Raw genomic sequence first — 23,360 nt, 5'->3', positions numbered from 1 at the left:
AAGGCAAAGATCGGCTGCAACAGTTTGTAAAACATATGATCAGACGTTTCAGTTTTAAGGAATGCTATAGTGACCATGCACTGGTGTTCCCAAAGAAAACTACTCGAGACAGACGACTCGGTCGTTTGTAATTTGTCACTTTGAAATGTGTTATTACTCACATTACATGAGACTTTCATGAGCATGAAAGAAGCAAAACCCAAAATGATCTTTTTTGCTGTCAATGTTTTTGCCGCTTTTTGATGAAGAATTTATTTAAGTAATGATTAACAGAAGAAAAAAAATGATTTCAGCTCTAATGTCGTGTGTACAAACAGGATAAATATGTGACATTTAAAAAAGCATATGTAACAGAAAGTCTAACAGAACGAGCTATGAAAGCCAACAATAATAAGAATGAATTTTTTATTTTGTATTTTTTGGGGGTGCTAACAGAAGCAGAGTATCATAAATCAAAATCTGTAATATTCTTTATTTTATGTTCTTTTTTAGTTTCGCCTCTGTGCAAAACCACAGAGAATTTCAAATCGAACAATCAAGATTTGATTCAAGTGCAGATTTTCAGAATTAATTCAAGAGGTTTTACAAAAAAAAGTTTTAACTTTTATAAATTATAGCCCTCTGTTTTGTACAGTCCCCCTTTTTCCGGGGCTCAAAAGCACTTGGGCAATTGACTGACAGCAGTTTCGTGGAAAAGCGAGGCTTGTTCATTCTTATTTCATGAGAAAAAAAATTAAAGTGTTGAATTTTAAAGCTTTCACTATAATTTTAAAACTGAGGCCCAAGGAGATGTCAGGGCAAGTCTGAAAAACCAGAGAGCTCCTAACAATCTATTTCCACGGTTAAGAAAAATAGCTTCACAACATCTAACCAAGCCAAGAACACTCTCGAGGAGGCAGGTATCATCGTCAAGGTCTGGTCAAGAGTAGAAACACAAAGGTTACACTGGATACAATCGGGGACAGAAAGGCCAAGTTAGACTTTTCCGGAAAACATCTCAAAGAGAGCCGAAACAGTTTGCATGGATGAAACCAAGATGAACTTGTACCAGAACGATGGAAAGGATAAAGTATGGAGAGCATGATCTGAAACCTAACACATTACCTATCAAACATCATGGGGGCAGTGTTATGTCATGAGCATGTGTAGCCATCAGTGGAACCTGGTCACTAGTGTTTATTGATGATGTGAGTGCTGCTAGAAGAAGCAGGATGAACTGTGAAGTGTACAGGGCTTTACTTTCTGCTCAGATTCAGCCAAATGCTAGAAATGCTAGAGGTTCACAGTACGAATGGACAATGACCCAAAGCAAACTGCAAAAGCGAACCAAGAGTTTCTTGAGCTAAAGAAATGGGAAGTTCTTCAATGGCCAAGTCAGCAGAGCATGCTTTTCAGTTACTGAACACAAACCTGAACGCAGAGACCCACAAGCAAGTAGGAACTGAAGGTATCTGTGTTAAAGGCTGCGTCTTAAAGAAGCAAACAGCATTTGGTGATGTCCACAGGCTCAGACTTCAAGCACTGACTGTAAATGATTCTCATCCAAGTATTAAAAACAATCCTTACATCTAAAATCACCTAAGTTTTTCCAATTAATTTTGAACCTGTGAAAACAGGGGACTATGCACAGAAACAGCTAAACAGTTAACGTCGTCAACGTCTCAAATTAAAGCTACATTCACATCTTCATTATTTGATTTGAAGGAAGCAAAACTGCAAAAATTGTCTTTGTCCGAAAAACAATGGATTCATTTCATTTGACTCCTCAACAGGGAAAATTACTATATTCATCTAATCGTTTAAATAATTTTTCATCACACATATCAGTTCTTTGAATCCAGCTGAAATGTGTTATTATACTGTTTTTAAGTAAATATATTTGTTTAAATGAGTATGACATATAAAAATAATGCCATAGTGTAGTGGTTTACACATCTTCTTAACAAACCAAAGATCCACCGTTAGATCCCGGGAGGAGACAGAAATCCCTCGGGGGGTTCCATCAGGAAACGCATCCAGCATAAAAATCTGCCAGATCAAATATGCAGAGCTACCTGCTGCAGCGAGCCCAAAGTAGCTTCCTTTATCAGATCCAGTTACAGTTCACATGCATTTCACGCCAGCAAATATGCTGGTATTTTTTACATGAAATGGACTTCTTTTAAAAACATTTCTCACTAAATAAATCCTTAAAACTTTAAGACTTTTGTTTAGGAAAAAAATAAAATAAAATAAAACTCTCCAGGGACGATGATTTAAAACACATGCACTCCTTTCATGGTGCATTTCAGGGGTTCATCTTTCTGACGGAGCATCATTTCCAGTTATATTCATACTTTATATCTTTTGCATGACCCCTGACTTTTGGCATGCTCCTCAACTGAAAAACAAAACAAAACAGAAAACAAAAATTTCGACCGATCCAAAACAATTAAGCAGTCATTGAAATTAATTTGATTCAATTAGCTTGTGCTGCTCTGCTAGAAGGCGACTTTACTGAAAAGTTGCAGGGATTTTTCCACTGGTGACCACTATCATATCAGCCGACTCCTCCTGACAGTTCAGGTGAAATGTTAAAAAAAGTGGCCTCAGAGACTTGTCACTTTTGTAGCTTTGGGGTGTGAAGGTATGATTAAACTCGCAGCGAGTCATCTGGATGCAGGCGGCGGTCTTTCACACGCGTCGAGGGACACTGTGGTACAGACGTGCCTCGACTCCTCTCTGCAGCATTGTGGGGAGCAGCTCCAGCGTGGTGGAACCGAGCAGATGGTGAACGTATGCGGCGCTCATGCATGCCATCATCACCTTCATTAGTTGAAGGTGACATATGACATCATCGGGCCCGTGTGCATTATGGGGGCCAGAAAGAGTTGTTTGCTTCTTTTTCTTCTTTTCATTGCTGCGTGGTTCAAGGTTGTCGATGGGAGGTATTGTGAGTAATCACAAGGCGAGTGCGTGCACGCACACACACGCACGCACACACACGCACAGACTACATCTCAAGCCTCCCCCACTCTCACCTCCTCCCAGCATTAAGGTAAATAAGGGCTTCCAGCAGAGAGCCAATGAGCACGGGCCACTGAGCAGAGATGCATGTTTGTGTTGCCTTCCTCCCAGGACCCTGCTCGTTTATCTTGGCTGTCAGGTAAAGGGCAGACTCAGAGAAGGTGAAACTTTTTTTTCTTTTCTTTTTTTTTAATAAGGCCGGGCTTGGTTTCCATAGAAACTGCAGGACAACATTACAGGGACGATGATAAGAGAGCAAAGTCTGGTCTCAGGGCATCCCGCAGTGTGCCACATTGTTGCTGGAGACATTTGTGTTTACGTCAGAGAAATGAAAGAGCTATTTAGATTAATTTTCAGGTAGCCTCCAGACTCAGACCTTTTACTGCGGGAGGTGAGATTAATGAGAGCGTATTCACACCCAGCTTTCAGCTTAGGTCAGGAGCTAAGAGGGAGGTTTCCGCTTATAAAGAGGTGCTGAGTCTTCTGTGGGTACAAGCTCCCTGATAAAGGCAGAAAAAAGGACCTCCAAAGACTGCCCTGCTGTTATTTTATTTATTTTTTTACTTCTATGATAAGGAAATGATACAGCTGGATTTACCTTTTGAAGAACGCATGAAAGATATGAGGCTAAATTACTGACTGTAACTTTGAAAAAATAAATAAATAAAATTATGGGGGGAGAAAAAAAAGGGCTCCATTCTAAAAATGTCAATATTGCAAATGAGAGCGACCCACGCATTCAGAATATTCTCCCAGCTAAAAGAGCATAAAGAAGAAACAAATTGCACAGGTAATGAATACTTAATGACTACTACATTTTTCACTTTGTGGCAGTAAATGGGATGCATGTTTAGTTAACAAATGAGAAGGAAATCAAAGGAACAGAAGGTAGCACATGCACCGTCAAAAGCCTGCAGCCCGGAGATAAACCAAGACAATGATACAGAGATATGAGAGTCTTTTGTTTCCAGCCACAACCCTGCGAGAGAGAAAATTAAGTCTCTTCTGGAACAGAAACTCAACATGGACATCGTCCACGCGTCGCCATGAAGTAAATATGAAACGAGGCCCCCGTGATAAGGCGGCAAACACGTCTAATTCTTGTGCAGACATGCTCAGAGACACTGCTGAAAGTGTCACCATTAGGCTTTTTTGTCATGCATTCAATCGACAATACGACCATCTCAGTGACAGAATAAAAAACACACACACACAGCTCTCTGCACACGAAACAAACACAGAAATATCGGGAGGTTTATTGTCAATGTCCACTGCTGAAATTGCTCTATTAAATTGTTTACTGGTCTGATTTTCACAACTATTCCCCGCTATGAGCTGCGATAACGGCTTTTGTTATCAAAACAATATTGCTGTGTCCTTGCGATTAAATCACGAGGCAGGACTTCTCCGTCAGCCTCTCCAGGTCTTTATAACATTCTTTTATGACTAAACAAATAGATCAAACGCAGGGCTTCTCTCACTCCTGTTTTACGAGCATTAACTTCACTTTTTTTTCTACCAACTCTATGTTCCCTGTTTTTCAGCGGCCTGTGATTTATACCTGAGCTAAAGAGGAAGAGCGCTCCGCGGGGACAGACTCTGCGTTTGTGCGACGGTGGGCGTAGGAGGCCGAGAGATCGCGCGAGGGTTGAGGGTGTGCGCTCTGACAGCTCATCAGTGGACAATGAGGCCTTGGCTGTTAATGTCCTGCTACCTGGCATGCTGCAGGGCCGCAATCTGCTCCAGATGCTGGAGGCAGGCGTCCAACTTCTGGTGGCAGGGGAGGGGGGAATCAGTGCATGAGAGGCAAACGGGAGAGTTGCTGAAAAATGAAAGGGACACGCAAACATGCGCCACCTGCCGCCAGTCAACTATAAATTTACAGTTTCTTTGGCGCGGTGGTCTCACTGGCAGTTACTGTAGCAACATCACTGATAATATCTGAGCACAAATAAATGAAATCTCTTTTCCAGGACGCTGGATTGAAAAATTTATCTGTTCAGAGCAATCATGCATAATTCGCGAACAGGGAGGGTAAAGCAGACAGACACACACACACACACTCACAAGGATACAAGAGGGACTTATGAACTCAATTTAGGCAGCCAGACAGAGTTCTTGATTCTGTCACTTGGGATAATCGTCAGGATGTGGTACTCTGACCGAGCCCCCGCGTCTAAACCCAGGCAGGATATAAGGTCATGTTGGAGTGGAACTCTAGCCATGCAGCACCCAGACCTCAAGTGCTCCAGTGGTTTTGTGGTTATCTGCAGCAGCCAGCTGTCGCACAGAGGAGCTTTTCAAGAACGTCCCCTCTCCTCTTCCTCTGCGTCTCATCTTTCTCCCACTCTCCCTCTCTGCCCTAATCAAAACCGTCCAATCAAGCCCGCCCATCTCCGTCCTTCTCCCGTGTCTTAACTTTGGGCAAGATGGGTAAGATGTGAATTCATGTTTGTTGCTAAATTTGAGCCTAACACAAGACACTAATACAGCTTCACAGTCTGTTGGTAGCTTCTGAGGTACTGGTGATTCAGGATGTTTGGAGTTTTTTGTTTTTTAATCCAAGGTTTGGAGGGAAGCAGTTCTCGTACTTGCATGAGAGTGACTAAGAGGACAGCTATGCATAATATATTTGACAGCGCATGTTTAAAAGGTTATTCCTTCCTGTTCAAAATTAGGTCAGTCCATCGCTGCAAACGAACGGAGGAGGAGGCGGTGAGACTCGATGTTCTGCAGCGTGTCTGTTTATCATTTAAATTTTGTTTTCTGTCTGTCACTGTCAGGGACAACATGGATAAAACCGCCGCTCTACGACATACATCATCAGAACTGAGGAGCAGAGGAGTGATCAGCAACCTGGCATGTTTGGGGTTTTTTGGCATGGGTCTGGAACCCAAAGTGCAGAGCTCCACCTACTGGCCAAAGCGAGGCAGAACAACCTTTTTAAAAAAAAAAAAAAAAAAAAAGCAGGCCTGAAGCCCGAGCCTTTGGATTTACAACTGTGGTGACAGCTGAATGTGACACGACTGCTTCGCCGGCAGGTTTATTAATGGATGAAGAGCGGGCGTAGTGTGTGCACTGAACAAAGAGTCAGCTGTGGTATCATGTTTATTTGAGGCTGCACAGCTGGAGAGCTCTTTAATACATGCACATGTAGAATGACTTTGGCATAAGGTAATTATTTTCAAATCTTGTGTTTTGTTGGAGTGCTCGACACAGACCTGTTTTATACTAAATAAATAACAGTTGCAAGTATTTACTCTTGTGATTTTATCAAAACACAATATGAGGAAATGGGCAGAAGTTGCAACTTTGTTTTTTTTTCTTAAAATTGAGTCACACGATTGATCAAAGCCATGTAAAGAGACATGACCCCAAAGCAGCAATAGAGAAGCATTTCATGATTTCTAGGCTATACAGCAAAAACTTTAGACAGTTTAGTTGAAACTGAACTTATGAGGGGAAAACAGTTTCAAACCTTTTAATAAAAGACATTTAAATTAAGTTAACTGAAACTTTGGAAAGTAGCCTGTCAAAGATGGTGAAAGTGGATTCTCTAAGTGCATCTCGATAACATTAGGGTATAATTATAATAAAAAATATAATAAAACAATACCTCCTAGTAGATGGACCTATGGTATAACTTTGAAAATATACCTGATTGACCTTTGACCTCGGAATTCAATGTCTTCTGAGATCTTAAGCAGGTGCACCTGTGTTATGAATTTCAAAATCCTACATCACCTTGTTCCTGAGTTATTGTGTTCCCAAGATTTTCAGAAAACCTGACCTTTGACCTTGACCTCAAGGTCACCGGGATTTGAACTCAGCCAAGCTTTTAAGTAGCTGCACCTATAGCATCAAGATGAAAATTCTAGATGATGTACTTCTTGAGATATCGAATTCACAAGACTTTCAGAAAACTTGACCTCTGACCCTGAGGTTGAGGTAACTGAGATTCAAATTCATTCGAGATTTTTAGTAGATGCACCTGTGGTGTGAATTTCAAAAATCCTACATCGCCTCATTTTCGAGCTACCACATCAACAAACTTGGGTCTCCACCCCACCTACCCGGCTGGGTGACAACAATACCCCATCAGCCTTTTACAGCTGAGGGGTAAAAAGGTCAAGGGTACCCAGAGCTCTCTGGTTTCCCCTTTGTAGACTTCTTTAGTCTAAGTTCTACTGATCATGCAGTCCATGTGGAAGGAAAGGAAAGATTGCATTTCCCAAAAATTAAGTCTCAAAACCATCTATGATGTGATAAAAAATATCTTTTAATAGCTGTTTTTTAATTTTGGTGATTTTGTAAACAACAAATGTAAGAGGAAGTCTTAGTCACAGATATCTGCTGCGAGCACAGGAAGCCCCTGGAAACCTGGCCGCTGGCACCAAAGCCTAAGTCAGCAGACCAGCCGGCAGGTTTCCAGCGAGGCTGCTCGTTAGATGTTAGAGATTAACACAAACATCAAATGATTCCATCAGATTTTGCTCCACTTGGTGATTTCTATGATATAACTGCGACTTTGATCCTGATATAAAAGGGAGGGGAAAAAAGCATTGCTCAGAGACACATGCAGCATGGGATTAAGGGTCACCAACAGTCATTGCTGAAGAAGTTGGACAGTGGTCCCATATTTTAATATTCGGCGTATGTCGTCCCCTCATGGGAATGCCATGTGAATTTTGCACTGAGGCTCAGACAATCCTCAAATGAGCTGCGTTCCCTGAGCAGGCTGGGATAAACTAAGCTCTTGATGCTTCTTCAGTGGATTCCCATTAGCAGAGCTTAAATGCTGTCATTTCATCTAAGCCAGGGCAAAAATCACCTGAGCTTCACATCTAGTTGGGAAATAGATGTGAAAATGAGCCAAAATATAAGCAAACGATAAAGGAGGAAAACTGAAGTGAGCAGCGAGGACCTTCACGTAAAGAGGCAGCCGGTTCTTCTGCTCACAGAGCACACATTGAAGACTCCAGGGCTACAACTCCAGGGCTCTTATTACCATGTGATTAACCTCTTCAGGATTAACCGGGCAGCAAAGACACGGGAAAGGTCAAAGGTCAGCACTGAGACAGCCACTCCAGCATAAAAGGTGCCCTATTAAATGAAAGGCCACGCTGAAATCTGCCCGCCTGTCTTCAAGCATCTTTTTGTTACACACTGTGGCATTCATCCCGCTGTACTCATCACTACATGTTAAACTCCAACAGCATGCAAGGTCAGTTGCCTTATTACCGTAAAAATACCAAAAAAAATAAAAAAAATGTTGTACTCAATTAGAAAAAAGCACTTTGAAAATATAAACACGCAGCCAAACACCTGGTGTGTGTTGGCAGCAGTGAGAAAGACTGCAGGTGGGGAGGAATTAAAGCGAGCCTACGCCGGAGGAGGTAATCATGAATAAAATATCACACTCTGGTACTTGTTGAGGCTTTCTAGCACTGCTATAACAGCTGGTTGTTTTCATCCGCTGTTAGGAATTGTAAGAATGGGAAAGTATTGACTACATAGCGATGGGAGCACCTCAGCCATGATGCCAATCAACAGGCTGATGAGTACTGAGCAGTCATTACTACCTTATTACACGAGTACTCAGTACTGACCACGATCAGCTTTGAAATGAACATTAATAAGCTCAAACTATGCATTTTACATGGCTGTGAAACCACTTAAAATCCTTAAACTGCCTCTGTGGTAGTTAATGGAACAGCAGATATCTTAAATACCACATTTTGCCTCAAATACATGGAGGTAAAAGAGCACCAGCTGAGGTCGAGTGCTTGAAAACAGGACTTCAAAAAAAGAAAAGAAAAGAGCCTTATAAGTAGGGGCATAGTAGAAGAAAGTACACCCCCGTCAGCTCTGAGGTTTTACATATCAGGACATTTTAATAGATTATCCAGGCTATATTAATGTTAGGTCATTACAGCTGTGATGAACAACAACACATGACATACTACGCTCTTTTTATTCAGAGGTGGCTGTGACTCAGGTGGTAGAGCGGGCCTTCTACCAGTCTAAAGGTCGGTGATTTCTCTGAATCCTTCGGTCCATGTGTCGAAGTATCCTTGCACAAGATGCTGAATCCAGATTTGTCCCCAGTGTGCCCATCAGAGTGCGAATTAATGTAAATGTTAGACAAAAAGCATTGTGAAAGTGTGTGTGTGACTGTGTGAATGAAAAAGCACTCTGAGTGCTCAAACTGAGTAGAAGGTGTTCCATAAGTATCAGTCTATTTACAATCCAATCCAGAAGCTGGGTGTGTAAAACTAAGAAAAGCTCATGATTCAGGATCCTGTAGAAGCAGCTTTAGTAGTAACAACTTGAAGTAACTGTTTTCTGTGTGACTTTTTCAGTCTCTCACGTTGTTATGAAGAAATTCTGAAATTCTCTTCAAGTTCAGGTTTACATTGAGGTATTCCTTTATGCACAGCTCTCCTCCTCAGCATTGAAATCAGATTGAGGTCTAGACTTTGACTAGACCTCTGCAGCACGCTGATTCTTTACTTTAACTGATTCTGTTGTAGATTTGCTGATATGTTTGGAATCATTTTTCTGTTGCATTATGTTCACACGTTGCTTCTGCATTGTGGCTTAATTTTTAAAAAACAACACAGTATAACATATACAGTTCGAGTTCATCTGAGGTTGTAATGACCTCATTTCAAGGACTTTTGTCATGATAATAACTTGATGCATAAAACCTTAACATTTAAAGAGGGAACAGCAGCTGCTGTTCAAACCTTCTGTTTGCAAGAGCCAGCCAATCGTAGGATCAGCCAATCGCTGTGGCTTACTGAGAGGCTACAAGATTAATCGTCCCCACTTTATTGGAGAACAAACAAATATTCAAAATGAGTCTAAATGAGCTCCACAGTGGTTCATTCAAGCCTGAAATCATGAAAAAGACTATGTTTTGTTGTTTACATCCGTATATGTCATGTCGTTGGGACAAATGACACCCTTGCCCCAATCCTTTAACTTTACCATTTCATGTGCCAAGAAATGCTGAGAAGTGACACGAAAAGTGAAAAAATGAACCCACGTATACGTAAACAATTCAGTCAGGATGTTTAAATGGGCAGCTTGTTAGTTTAGAAAGGGAAAACTGTCAGTGTTTCATATGCAGCTCCTTTCACCTCACCCCGAGGAGGACAAAAAATGGCGCAAAAAACCAAAAAGCTCTCAAACTTGTATCAATGTCTCAGCACAAACACACAGTGCAGAAGTAAGGTGCAAAATTTTAAAACGGGGTGAAAAATGGTCAGAATTCTTCTTCTTAAACCTGGACAATAAAGACTACAAAGCATTCAGCGCCAGTTAAGAGACAGCTTGTGTGAGAACATGTTATTACAGATCAAAGCAGCAAATTACGAGGCTGACTGCTCTGCAGGGATTGTAAATTGAATAAGTTTTTCTTATTCTTGTCATATTTACACATCTACGGCTAACACATTGCTTCTGTTCCATGCAGAGCCTCACCGTGGGGTTATAAGAGGTGAACTTAGCTGTCACCAAAAGAAGAAGAGAAAAAATCTGTTTATTATCTGCAACACTGATTAATTTCTCGTGCGATTTCTTTCCCTCCCAGCATGAGCGACAAACCGGGAGACGGCGAAAGAATGTGAGAACTAATTCCCCCTTGAAGCAAGGCCACGTCATCGACATGAGATGAAAGCGGCTTGTGTTTTCCCTTTATGATCTTATCTGATTGTTCTTTATCTCTTTGTTTACCAGTCGACCGTGATGAGGACGTGCATTAAATCTCTCTTAAATCTCAGGCTCCTGTGTCATGTTTTTTGTGCTCAGCCTTTTTATTAAAAACGACAAAGCTTTGGTTGCCTCAGTCCTCCTTTAAGACCATAAAACAATCTGTGCCAGCACACACAAAGGGCTGTTATAAAAGGCATCCGTGCACAATCTAACGTACAGTTTCAGACACATAACACGCACACACGAACGCACACGCACACGCACCAACTGCACTAATCGTTTAAGGTCTCTGAGGCCTCGATAAGCTTCTGTAAATCAGCCACCAGCCAGCAGTGAGTTTTATTCCCCTCTCTCTCAGTGGATGTTGGGTTATGACCCGTAGGCAGGAGGTTATTTATTGCTTTTGTCTCAGCTTGTGTTGACTCCCAGCCACTCATCTATGGTTCTAGGCTAATAGAAAGCAGCACAAGATTGCAGATCTGCAGGAAGGCTGCTAAGCTGCGGGGACTTCACTCGATAGTCTCCTCGGAGCCCGGTCTCCCCCGATTCTTAATGTCTCTCAATCCTTCTGCTTTTGCAGTAATGGCAAAATCAAAATGAAGCGGAGCTGTGAGTGAACCCGAGGTGAAGGACTCCCTATCAATACGTGTTAGCGTGAAAGTGGAAGAAAGAAAGGAGGGTTAAACTGCAGAGGAACGCCCACAGACCATAAGCATTTCCCAGCGGCTGCTGCCAGACATGATAGACAGGCTGCAGCCTGCTGGCCTGCCTCTTTCTCCGGCACTTAAGAAACATCTCTATTCTCAGAGATGGCTGCGCTCCTTTGCAATGGAAACCCGAGGTGTTAAGGCAAAAAATAGCAGAAGATGAAAAGAGTAAATTGTCGACAGCAGAATGAAACTTAACCTTGATACTCCGTCTCCATAGTAATGCCACTTGTGATAAGCAGCACTGAGCTACTTTCTTAAGAACTCTGAATCTCTCCGTTTGCTGCGAACGCCGTGAAAGACCTTTTCCCCGCTCCTTCCCTCTTACCTTCACACGGCGCCGTGAAACAATCTCAACACAGCTGTCATCCTTTACAATAGACCGTCTAACCTGAACTGGCAACTCCAACCTCACTGCGGTTTGAAATACAGGCCCACCTGTCGTTTCAGCAGCCCTGACAGCAGCTGACAGTTAAGAGGAACAACCGCAGACTGAGAATATATGAAGGGGTCCTTGAGTGATGACAGCACGGGTAAGATCGAGAGCTGTGATGTAATGGAGACAAGGCCACTGACGGATACCGTGAAAGAGGCCAGGTTGTCTGCTCCAGCTCACAACCATTCATATCCAAGATCTATGTGTGCGGGCAGTAACAGCTAATAGATTAATTCTACAGTGGTGTCATGGTGTTTGTAGGGGGCAACATATATATATGAGCAGGGTCAGAGGTGCACAAACAGCCTATTCATGACAGGAAAGAAGGAGACCTTTTGACCTCATGTAAAATGGGATTATACTTCATGTTTCAACAATATTGCATCCGTCGTTTTAAACAGTTTAAAAACCTTATTTGGGCAAATTTAAATCAATCGGGGGGATAGGTTTATCTTTAAGTCCATTAGCTGATATTTTTAAATCATTACCTCAAAGTCCGGTTCAGTCCTTTTACACTCGAGCCAAAATTCCCTCCAGTATCTCAAAACAGTGACTCTTCAATTTGAATTTTAGGAAAGTGGTCAAAGTTTCTGGAAGAGCAAGTAAAGGAACTGGTATACTGAGCAATCACACGTTCATACAAGCACTTTTTTCTGTGTCTCAGCGCTTTGTCTAACGTTTGCACACACACTCGCACCGGGGGAAACTCGGATACCGTGACAGGCAGACTGCAGGGATCCACCGACCTTCCAGTTGGAGGGCGACCCGCTCTACCTCCTGAGCCACAGCCGCCACTGAACTCGTGGATTGCTTTTGGGCTCAGACACTGCAGATTCTTCAACTGTAGACTAATGTTTGGGCTCTGTGTTGTAGCTAGAGGCCCAGCAGTCATCAGTGAGAACGACTGTTCATATGAAAGTTGTGTCAGTTTGAAAGAGATCAATGTTTGGTCTCTGTAAAAGTTTGAAGTCTATGCTGAAATCCAGACTTGTAAGTGTAACTCATAAAAGGAAAAATTTAAAGAGAACAGTAAAGAGATGCACAAGAAGACAACCTTAAAGGAGATTTTTTTTTTTTTTTAAAAAAGCAACCAAATCTTTGAACTACATTATTATTTTATCCTTGTCAGTTCATTTAACAGTTAGTCTTCCTTGCAGGCAGAATTCTCCACCCAGAGTGTCATGTTAGATTGCACGTGTGGCTTCAAGTGTAGCTGAGACATCACAGATAGCGCCTGCATGTAGGTATGTTGGTCTCAGCTGGGTGAGACTAACATACTAGCAAGGAGATTGCAAAGAAACTTCTAGCAGATGAATGTCAAAGCAGCCTCCTCGAGTCAAACTGTGCACGTGCATGAATCTGCAGAGTGAAGCTAAAACATCACATCAAAAAGTGTCACTTCCTTCCAAACTCCTGTTAGCAGTTTTCTTTAAGTAAGCCTATAAACTAAAAACAAAACTGTTTTTCAATTCACGTGCATCTTTTAGGCATTTGAAAATACCTGCAGTACCATTTCTAATCTGAATTTCATGAATCCTTTTGTATCACTGAGCGTTAGCGTGTCTCCATCAGCATGATGTCAGAAATTAAACGATAAAATTATCAGTGACGGATTCTGACAGCATGCCCGCTGGCTAAAGAAACTACAGATGGGAGACAAATTAAAAGAAATACCTGAATATCACATCAAATTTCGATGATTATCTCTCCAAAAACACCCTTGATCCCACTAAATTAATTTCAGAGGCTTAAAAAAAACCTTTTACCACACTAACATGGCTTTATCTAATGTGTCACACCGTCTGTATGCATCATTTACATCTTTAAAACAAACCTTTTCACGATTTCTGTTCCGTTCCAGCAGGACAGCGCGTCATTGGACGCGAGGTCGCTCGCACACAGCTGATCAGCCAGGCCGCCGTAGTAAGTGAGGTACAGACGCAGACTGCTCAGAAAATCCCTGCAAAAGCAGCAGCCACATGGAAGCACACAGCTAATTAACTTGTCCAATAAAGCGTTGTGCATTTTAATTGTGCATTAAACCATCTAAAAAAAGAAGAAGAAGAAGAAGAGAGAAGAAGAATGGCACCACCTCTCCACATATCTGACATCTTCCTCCCACTTACTTTCTCCTGTTAGCGAGTGAGCCTCCCGGCGCTCTGACAGACGCTTTAAGAGGGATGGATTCTCTGCTGCTGCTGTGCTGGATGCTGACCGACTGAGCAGGCTTCCTGCTTGGTGAGCCGCACAGTTTGTAAACCTATAACCCGATGAGACAGACACAAATTAAGGTCTAAACACTGAGGGAGAAACAAGCATTTTAAGAATTCGCTAATCTCGTTAAACTGTTCTGGCGCATAACAAATTGGCCTTATTTTAGATAGGTGAGTGACACATGTTTATACTGAGGCCATTAGTGCAGCCAAGCCTATCATGTCCAATTTCTGAATCTACTGTATGTGCAGGGTTGGTGAGCAGCAGCAGCTTTAGTCGACCACTAGATGGAGCTGTGGTGCCTCAATTAGTTCTGCAAAGTTGGTGTGCTCAGAGGCAAGCACCCCGGGGCTTCCAGTTCTCAGCAAAAGCTGCCTGATTTGAGCTACATGTGAAAAGAAAAAAAGTGCCTCTAAAAATGTTCTCATAATATTGAAGGATTTGCAATTTCTGACCAAACACACACTGATGTACCTGTGAGGAGTTTTTGCCTTCTCCTGACTAACCTACATTCATGTGTGATAATTTATTAAAGGTAATTTATCCTATTAAACCTAAATAATCTCCCCAGGACTGTCTCAAATTCCTTATTGATCTCCTCTTAATCTCAGACATTATCAGATCTGCAGTGGACACCAGTTTTACCTCCTGCAGAACCTCAGCACAGTTTCAACTCTACTCATCTCAAACAACATTAAATCATTCGTCATGATCTAAACCTGTGCCGAGAGCCGCGGTCCATTTTTCTGAGCATGCCTGACAGCATCATGAACGAGCCTGTGAATTCCCAGAAGCACTTGCTCCAAATCCTGAGGTCCATGCATCCTTGCTGACAGGCCCTCCAGCGAGCGTACAAACTCCCTCCAGTGAATGTCGATCTCTGCCATGCTCGCCAAACACCCTCGCATCACGTTGATGCAGTAGCCCATGCAGGGCTTGGACTGGGTTAAGCCCTGTGGAGCAAAAATTACAGCGCAATCAGTGCTGACGGTAAAAGAAGTTTCATTAATTCAGATCGATACGCTCGCTTCAGAGAGGTCCATCCGTACCTGGCAATGAGGGCAGTAGTGCATCTTAAGCAGGGCCCGTCTGCACTCGCGGCTTAGCTGTAAGTGGTCCGTGGTATTGATGACTTCGATTCCCAGGTGCAGTGCCTGAAGAAGAAGCTTCCCAGAGACCCCGGAGCGAGCGATCTGATCGGCCAGGTGGCCGGGCACCCCGCCGAACGGTCTGACGCTGCGGCTTAATGACCTCACGCACTCGGCGTGGCCCGGCGATATGCCACTGAGGCTCGGGCTGATGAGGTGATCGTAGACCAGAGGGAAGAGCGCGTCAAAGAAGCGCTGCACTAACTCATCGACACTGAACTCAGAGCCCAGCAGGAAGAGGCTGATGTCAGTGAAGAGTTCCCGCACGGGGCCCGCGGCCTGATCAGCCATGCTGTGGTACAAATCCTGGAAGAGGGTGATGGTGTAATTCTCCGCCTGCCACAGCAAGGCCTCGAAGGACTCTGTGAGACAGACAACAGGACAAAGAAAAAACTTTATATTTCAGCACCTTTAATTTGAACTAGGAGTAAAAGATGTGAAAGATACCTGCTATGTAATAGTCATCATCACGCCTTTATTGGCATATACTGACGTGTCAGAACTCATCATTAAGGCGGATGTCAAATATATAGAAAAGAGTTAAAGCCAACAAGAACGGGATATTCAAAAGGAAAAGCCTAAAAATCTTCCAACAGAGCTTCTAATAATGGCTAAAACTGCTCTGGCATGAATAGACCTACATACACAGTACAATACCCTTATAGAACTTCTGCTTCCATTAATACCAAATCAAGAGAAACAGAAGAGAAGACGAGTCTCTAGGGCTCCCAGCAGGGGCTGCAGCTCCCCGCGTCTTTCCAGAGAGAGCGAGGGGAGTACGTGCAGGGAAGCAATTTGTTCTCTAATCAAAAGTTGAGCTGACAAAGAAAAATGGCAAAGAAAGAGACTGGAACACACTGAAGTGGGGACTGCTGTGATACATAATGTGAACGGAGCTTCCGTACATACGCAGTGTTTAACCAGTGAAGCGATTCAATTCATTTAATTCAATTCCTCTGTGAAAAAGGAAATTGCATCCAACTTGCACACAAAAGGCACGTATATTCCAAGACCAATTAAAACCATGTTTCATCCATTTGTCTCTTCGTTTCTTCTTTCCTGACTGAACACATAAAAAGTCGCACGTGAGCGTAGGATTTCCTGAACATGATGTGAGAACGCCTCTGCATTTTCCCTACAAGACGGAATAATCCTGGCACAATAGGGCATGGTTCACAAGGGCAGTAAGCTGGCCTTTATCCCTTTGTCTCGGCTTATACCTGAGCCACGGCCTTTCTCACATCATGTGCTTGTCATGAGTTGTGAGGCAAAAGTAAGGGCGAACGCCTGGAGCTACCTAGAGGGGGGGCCAAGAGTCTGAGAGTGGGTAGCCAGTGCGATGAAGGCTTAGACCATAGGTGTCAAACTCTGGCCCGCGGGCCAAATTTGGCCCGCAGCCTAATTACATTTGGCCCGCGAAGCCATACCAAATTACTATTAATGCTGGCCTACTGGTATTATACAGCTAATATATATATTGTTTAGTATTAAGCTTTGCTTGTTCCATATTCAGTTTTTCAGCAAAACTTGTTTGAGTCCATAAGAAAAGATTCATTCTTATATCTGGAGGAAGATTTTTTTTTTCAATAAATATTAATGTTGGCCCGCGACTTTGTTCCAGTTTTGAATTTTGGCCCACTGTGTATTTGAGTTTGACACCCCTGGCTTAGACTGTCCAATGCTGCATAATACGCACCGATGCAGAAAGATTGACCGAAGGCCCCCCTGGTGAGGGCGACTGCAGGGTGGGGTTGGACAGAGAGGGATCTGGCGTGCCTACAGGCACACCATCTCAAGAGGCAGCACTAAACACCGAGTCACCAGGAAAAGAGCGAGATCACAGGCCTTCTGTGATCTCAAGACTCAAAGATGTGTGTTTGTGTGTGAATGAGAAAAAGAAAGCCACGCCTCCTACACAGCAAGTGCTCTGGTCAGAGAGCAACATGAAAAACAGGGAGAGAGCATGTAAAAAAAAAACTAAAAAAAACCCCGGCACAGACAAGAGCAGCAGCTGTGGGAGTGTAAAGTGTGTGTGTATGTGTGTGAAACAGATAGGAGGCAGGCATGCAGACTGTCAGAGAAACGGAAAGAAATATGTGCTCACAGAGTACAGTTTGAGATTTTTACTGCCTCAGGTGTGTGAGGCAGAGCAGGCAGAGTTATGAAGGGTCCCACAGGGATTATAGTGCATGCTTCGGGGAGGGGGGGGGTTTACCACGTTAGATTATGGAGTTAATGAATCCCACCTGTCAAAGCACGTAATGAATATCTGTGGAGTAAACAAATTTGTCTCCGTTTTATCTCTCTCGCTGCTTTCTTCCCCCTCTGTTCCCTGGGATATAAATCTCTCATCATAGGTGCATTAAAGCGAACTTAAAAGGCTTGAATAATAAAGCTGATCACGAATTCTGCTGTCTAAACTAGTTCACGGCACCGACACAAAAGCTGCCCGACATGTTATTTTTCATTGAAGATGGTGAGTGGGAAGCAGAGCCTCTCACGTGAAGCCCTCGTCCGGCGGCCAGGCTTCTGGGTAAGCCTGAGGACAGAAATAATAAGGAGAGCGGAAAAAACTGGAAAGACGGAAGGAAAGTGATGCGGAGGAGATATGTGGAGGATGAAAAGAAGGTACATCTTTTAATATTTGGACCTGACACTCTGTTAGTTTAAAACTGCTGAGATCGATGGTTTCATCAATAAAGGAGGGCAAAAGGTTTGACTTGGTGGCAGATCGAGGTTCAACCGTCAACACTCACATCTGCTTCAGAGCGAGAGAGAAATCCACAAGCAAAATCCCAAGACAACAAAGACAGCAACTAGCTGGCTATCTTACAAAACTGGAGTTTCATTTTAGACTTTTCATTTCCGCTGTTTGGTTAGTTTAAGGCAAAATTAGCGCCTTACCAACACGTAAGCAAGCCAATATCAGCCATCTGCAAATCTAACGGTATCGGCATTTGTTACTGTAGGTAAATGAAAATGCAACAAGTTGCCCTTCAGCCATGTTGCTAGTGTTGATGTTCCACAGCCCAGCACAGTTGATCTGATTGAGCAGCATAAATTAGTAAGTAAATAACAACACAATAGTTGGTTAGGTTAATGAAAGGTCATGGTTTGTGTTGAACTTGCTGGACAAAACCTCCCCACCCTCCAACCCACAGGCGATTCAAAACATGCGGCATTCTGCAGTGGAGCTGCAAATCTTTTATTTCCATCCTGCCTAAATAAAAATGCACTAATAGATGTGCAGTCTGAATGATATTTCTTTAAACGTTCTAATTGCCTATTTTCATATAAAAGCATTTTAATAAAAACCTTAGAGGATTTGTTTCTGTCTGTTAAAAACAAAGCTGAGGATGAGACAATGTGCCCGTTCTGCCCGTGTGTATTCTGACTGTCAGTGACCCTGCCCACTAGGCCAGTCATGTTTGCATTTCTGGTGATGGGAGGAGGAGATGCTGAAGCAGCATGATTGAAATCACTGTGGAGTGACTTTTACTGAATGTCTGCTCTTCTTACGTAACTACAGCAGCTGGATGTACGTGTAAATACTGCCTCACAACCACGCAGCCAAAGTAAGACGGGCAAAAAACTTTATGTTTGGCCATCCATCCATCCATTTTCTTCCGCTTATCCAGGGCCGGGTCGCGGGGGCAGCAGCCAAAGCAGAGAAGCCCAGACCTCCCTCTCCCCAGCCACATCCTCCAGCCTGTCCGGGGGAACACCAAGGCGTTCCCAGGCCAGCCGAGAGACATAATCTCTCCTGGGTCTGCCCCTGGCGCCTCCTCCCTGTGGGACATGCCGAAGTCTGGCTGGCCTCTCCCTTAGACATAGGGTGAGAAGTTCGGCCATTCGGGAGGGGCTCATAGTAGAGCCACTGCTCCTCCATATCGAAAGGAGTCAGCTGAGGTGGTTCGGGCATCTGACAAGGACGCCTCCTGGGTGAGGTTTTCCGGGCATGTCCCACAGGGAGGAGGCCCCGGGGCAGACCCAGGACACACTGGAGAGATTATGTTTGGCCAGTTATGGAAAATTTAAAATGAGAGATAAAAAGCATTTGGCTACTGAAAGGGTCTGCTTACGCTCGGGTGAAAGACTGCATCGATATATAAACTTCAAATGTAAAATTGGGGAATGAGAGTTTGAGGGAAATTCTGCCAAATGGAGAAGAACGAAAAAAAAGTTAGCTAATGTAAAACAAAAAAGTGTAGTTTTCAATGTATCATGTGCGTCATTTGGAGTCACTACAAGCCATTACAGCATGCCACCCATCAAACTGCACAGATGCCTCCCTCGCCTGCTCGCATGGTAAATAAACTGATATATGAACATTTCATGTTTGAAAGCTCGAAGGTCCGCAGCTATCATCCAGATATATTGGCTATTATATCACAAAGGCCCCTCAGTTGAATTCCTACGTAGCTGAGCCTTTCTCCATGTCTAAAAGGCTTTTAAATTTGATCCCATTTCCCTCCTTTCTTCCATAATTGCTGCTCTTCTCATTTTCTTTAATGTAGGATGATCTGGTTAACTGTGACAGGGGTAGCTAACAGAGTGATGAGTTACACTTGAGGTCGGAGCCTCTGGCACTTCACGCGAAACCAAACAAAATCATTTTCCTTCCACTCCCTTGTGTTGTCTCTCTTTCCCTACATCTCTGTGCATCTGATTGTGTCGGGGAGTAACAGAGATATTTTGATAGCAAGAAAGCAGATGAGGCATCGGGTTCACATCTAAGACGGTAAATCAATACTGCTGTTACAGTAATACATAATAAAAGTACATGGTCAACAAGTTGAAGATGTAAACTGATAACAAGATGCTGATTGGTTCCTTCTCCACCAGAGGGAGACATTTTTTTATTCAAATATGAATCTGTGAGATCAGCACAGCCTGTGGAAACTGACCTGTGCTGCATGCTCCCGCCAGCTACTGCCCACCAAACAACCACAAGTGATTGCTCATCCAGATATATCAAACCATAAAGGAAAACAGCTCCAGTGGCAGATTTGCTCACATACACTCACATTCACCTGTGAGTAATCCACTGCAGAGGAATTTGCTCATACCCTGAGCTACTGCAACCACAGGATTTTTCTACAAATTAGACGTTATTTAATATCAAGGTTAGGAAAGGTTGAGCGGCTCAGACAGACAAGAAGAAAAAAACAAAAAAAATCCTCTCATAATCATTTAAATACTGAAGCGCGGCCTTCAAACCATTCAAAACTGCAAAACCAACAAAGTCAACAAGCCTCCACTTCTTTCTAAGCATATTTGCATTCACAGACGCGTCATTGAGGAAAAGGATCACTCAGCAGGATGAGGAATAAGACGAGCCTTTGTAGTCAAAGACGCTTTTAAAAGCAGACAATAGACCAAAAAGCTGCAGCTCTCTTTCACACGCGCTCGGAATAAGCAGAGGCATGTTGATTCAGTAAATGCACAACACTCGAGACGCATCCCTCAATGTGCGCCGTAACGCATCAACATCGGCGACTTTGTTTGAAGCTCGCCACGTTTTCAGGTTTCAAAAAGCTTCAAATGCCACCAGCTGACCTCAGCTGAGCTGCAGAGCTATGCAAAGATGGCTTTTATTAATGTGATTCATCTTCTGTGTATGGCTGTGTGACCACAACAGAGGAGCCCCGGTGACATCTGATAGGCTGCAGAAAAGGCCACTCTCCATCTAGAGAGGATGAGTCACTGGTGCTGTGCGCTCGGCTCATCCCAGAGCAAAAGACACACAATGAAAGTCAATGACTTTTAGGGTGGCACAGTCAGTACAGTCAACAGAAAACTACGCCTTCACTGTGGGATATTAGAGGATGACAAAGAGCACCAGCACACTTTGATGTTCCAGGATGGAGTCTGATGGCAGTGTCAGAGATACCACAATAACCACAACACAAAAACAAAACAATAAAGACATACAGGGAGACCGGGCAACAACTTGTGTGTGCGTGTGGAAAAACGTACGTGTATTTTCAGCTCATGGTTCAGCCCAGTTTGCAATTTATTTATGAGTCATTTCCAATAAGAAGTTATTTCTCTTTATGGGATTTAATTGCATCTGTTGACACATTCTGGCGTGTCGAGTCGAACGGACTCAAGATTGCTTTATGCTCACAATTCAGGGAAACATTGTATATAACGGGGAATAAATCACAAATTGCAAGCCCATAAAAAGAGTGTTGCCATATGCTTCTGCCTGATTATGTCCCTTTTTTTAATACTTAGCCTAAAAATCAAAAAGTTACTTTTAGTGTGCCTTTATATAAATCACCCAGAAACGTGTGCGAACACTCCTTTAAATGGACCCGGTAATAAATTAGGCCTATTTTAACATGTGACCTGCTTCCTCTCAGGCTGTAAACTGAAAGCTGGTTCAGTCCGAGTTATCCTTAAAAAAATGAATGAATGAATGAATGAATAGACTTTTAAGCTGCTGGATATAGAGCGTAAAAAAAAACTTGCCTGTAATCTGTGCAAGACGCAGCACTGCACACACTTTTACCCACCTAAAGCACTTACTCACCAAAATCCACTCACTGCAGGACCGTCGGGGGGTTTGATAAGAGTTTAAAATAGTCTTATTTTTGCTTTTCTGGCATGACAAACATCCACACAAGGATGTTGCCATTATCACACGGCACAGAGCTTCCCAAGTCTCTGCTGGGGACGTAACTGACAACCAGACCTATTTTATATATGCTGGGACACAAGCGAGCTGGCAGCTCAGAAAAACACATGATCAGAGAAGTGTCGCAAAAAAAGAAAAAAGATAAGGCAAACAAATCAGACTTTGCATCAAAACACGAGCAAACGTGCAGCAAATGAGTCTGGAGCGCGGTTGCGATTTACGAGATTGAGACGAAGCACAAAAGTGTTATTCAGTGTACGTGAGTGAGCACCTGCCTGCTCCCATTTACAAACCACCAAGTAAAGCTGGGCCTTTCATGTATGTGTGTGTCTGTGTGCTTGTATGTGTTAGGGCATGTTTAAGCGCGTCTGCATGATGGGGGTACCTGGAGTTCATATCTGGCTGAGCCATTATAAAGTATCTCACATCGAAACCTTTCTCCGAGTAAGTTTTGACTTTGTGGATTGCCAATCTGGCAACTGCAGCACCGTAAACACCAGCAGTGCGACCACCTTGACCCGCAGACAGCAGAGAGGGGGGAAAAGGGCTCAGGAGGAAAGAAAAGCGCTGGGATGTTTTCTTATTCCTTCTGTCTTTAGTTTCAATAAAGGGGGCATTGTTTAAAACTGAAAACAGTCGCCCGCTCGGAGGTGTTACGGAGGTTTGCTCTGGCTCAGGGTTTTCTCAAACAGAGACGGGGAAGGGGAGAGAAATGTGATTTATTTGGAAAGGAAAGGAAAGGAAAGGAAAGGAAAGGAAAGGAAAGGAAAGGAAAGGAAAGGAAAGGAAAGGAAAGGAAGGTTGGTCTGCAGTTGTGAGTCATCCATCCTAACATGCACACTCTCAATACAGACACCAGACAACAAATAAGCATAGCACAAAAAAACTTTAAAAACTGAGTCATCACGGCTGGGAAAAAGCTGTTTTTAAACCATGCTTTTCTGCACTCAGGGACCCAAAATCTTCCTCCAGAAGGAAGAAACTGAAACTCACTGTTCAAAGGGAAGCTAGCTGTCAAGAAAAACCAGAACAAACCAACCGCTGTAACCATCTGGTGTACAGGGATGCTATGTTCTGCTGTGGTTCACCAATCAGCCTGTTAAGATCTCTTAACAATTTGATTGGGAGAGTTTCTCTTTTTCTACAGATAAATATTCAAACCACGACACCGAGGGGAAAGGATAAAACAGATCGAGCAGAAGCGTGCTGAAATAAAACCATCGTGGTTTTATCGGCGTGGAAACGAGAACGCTTTCTCAAACACGAGAGTCTCTGGCCCCCATTTTTGCACGCAGCTTCAAAGCTTGATTTAAAATTCAGCTTTAAATCAATGATTGTTCCAAGATATTTATAACCCCAAACACATTCTACAATGGAACCCTTAATGGACGTGGTCGCTTGTGCATGAGTACACGATCACATCTTTTGTCAGAATCATCGTTGAGTGGGACGCGGCTGGTCACGTGATCCTGAGGACTTGTCTGCAG

The 23,360-nt window shown here is 43.2% G+C and overlaps 1 protein-coding gene across 1 annotated transcript in view; it reads right to left on the bottom strand.

The window, feature by feature from the left end:
• The window catches only part of gpc5a (glypican 5a), a 140,449-nt gene that overhangs the window by 92,378 nt on the left and 24,711 nt on the right, over positions 1-23,360 (bottom strand). The window contains exons 3-6 of the mRNA XM_031729608.2: positions 15,132-15,592; positions 14,802-15,035; positions 13,995-14,128; positions 13,703-13,828 (exon numbers count right to left, since the gene is read on the bottom strand). Of these exons, the coding sequence (XP_031585468.2) occupies positions 13,703-13,828; positions 13,995-14,128; positions 14,802-15,035; positions 15,132-15,592 (955 nt within the window). The remainder of the gene's footprint in view (positions 1-13,702; positions 13,829-13,994; positions 14,129-14,801; positions 15,036-15,131; positions 15,593-23,360) is intronic.

This window comes from Oreochromis aureus, linkage group 1, assembly GCF_013358895.1.
Source record: "Oreochromis aureus strain Israel breed Guangdong linkage group 1, ZZ_aureus, whole genome shotgun sequence".
Classification (NCBI taxonomy): Eukaryota; Metazoa; Chordata; class Actinopteri; order Cichliformes; family Cichlidae; genus Oreochromis; species Oreochromis aureus.
Note: the sequence above shows the minus strand (reverse complement) of the source record. Positions and strands in the feature narration are given on the sequence as shown.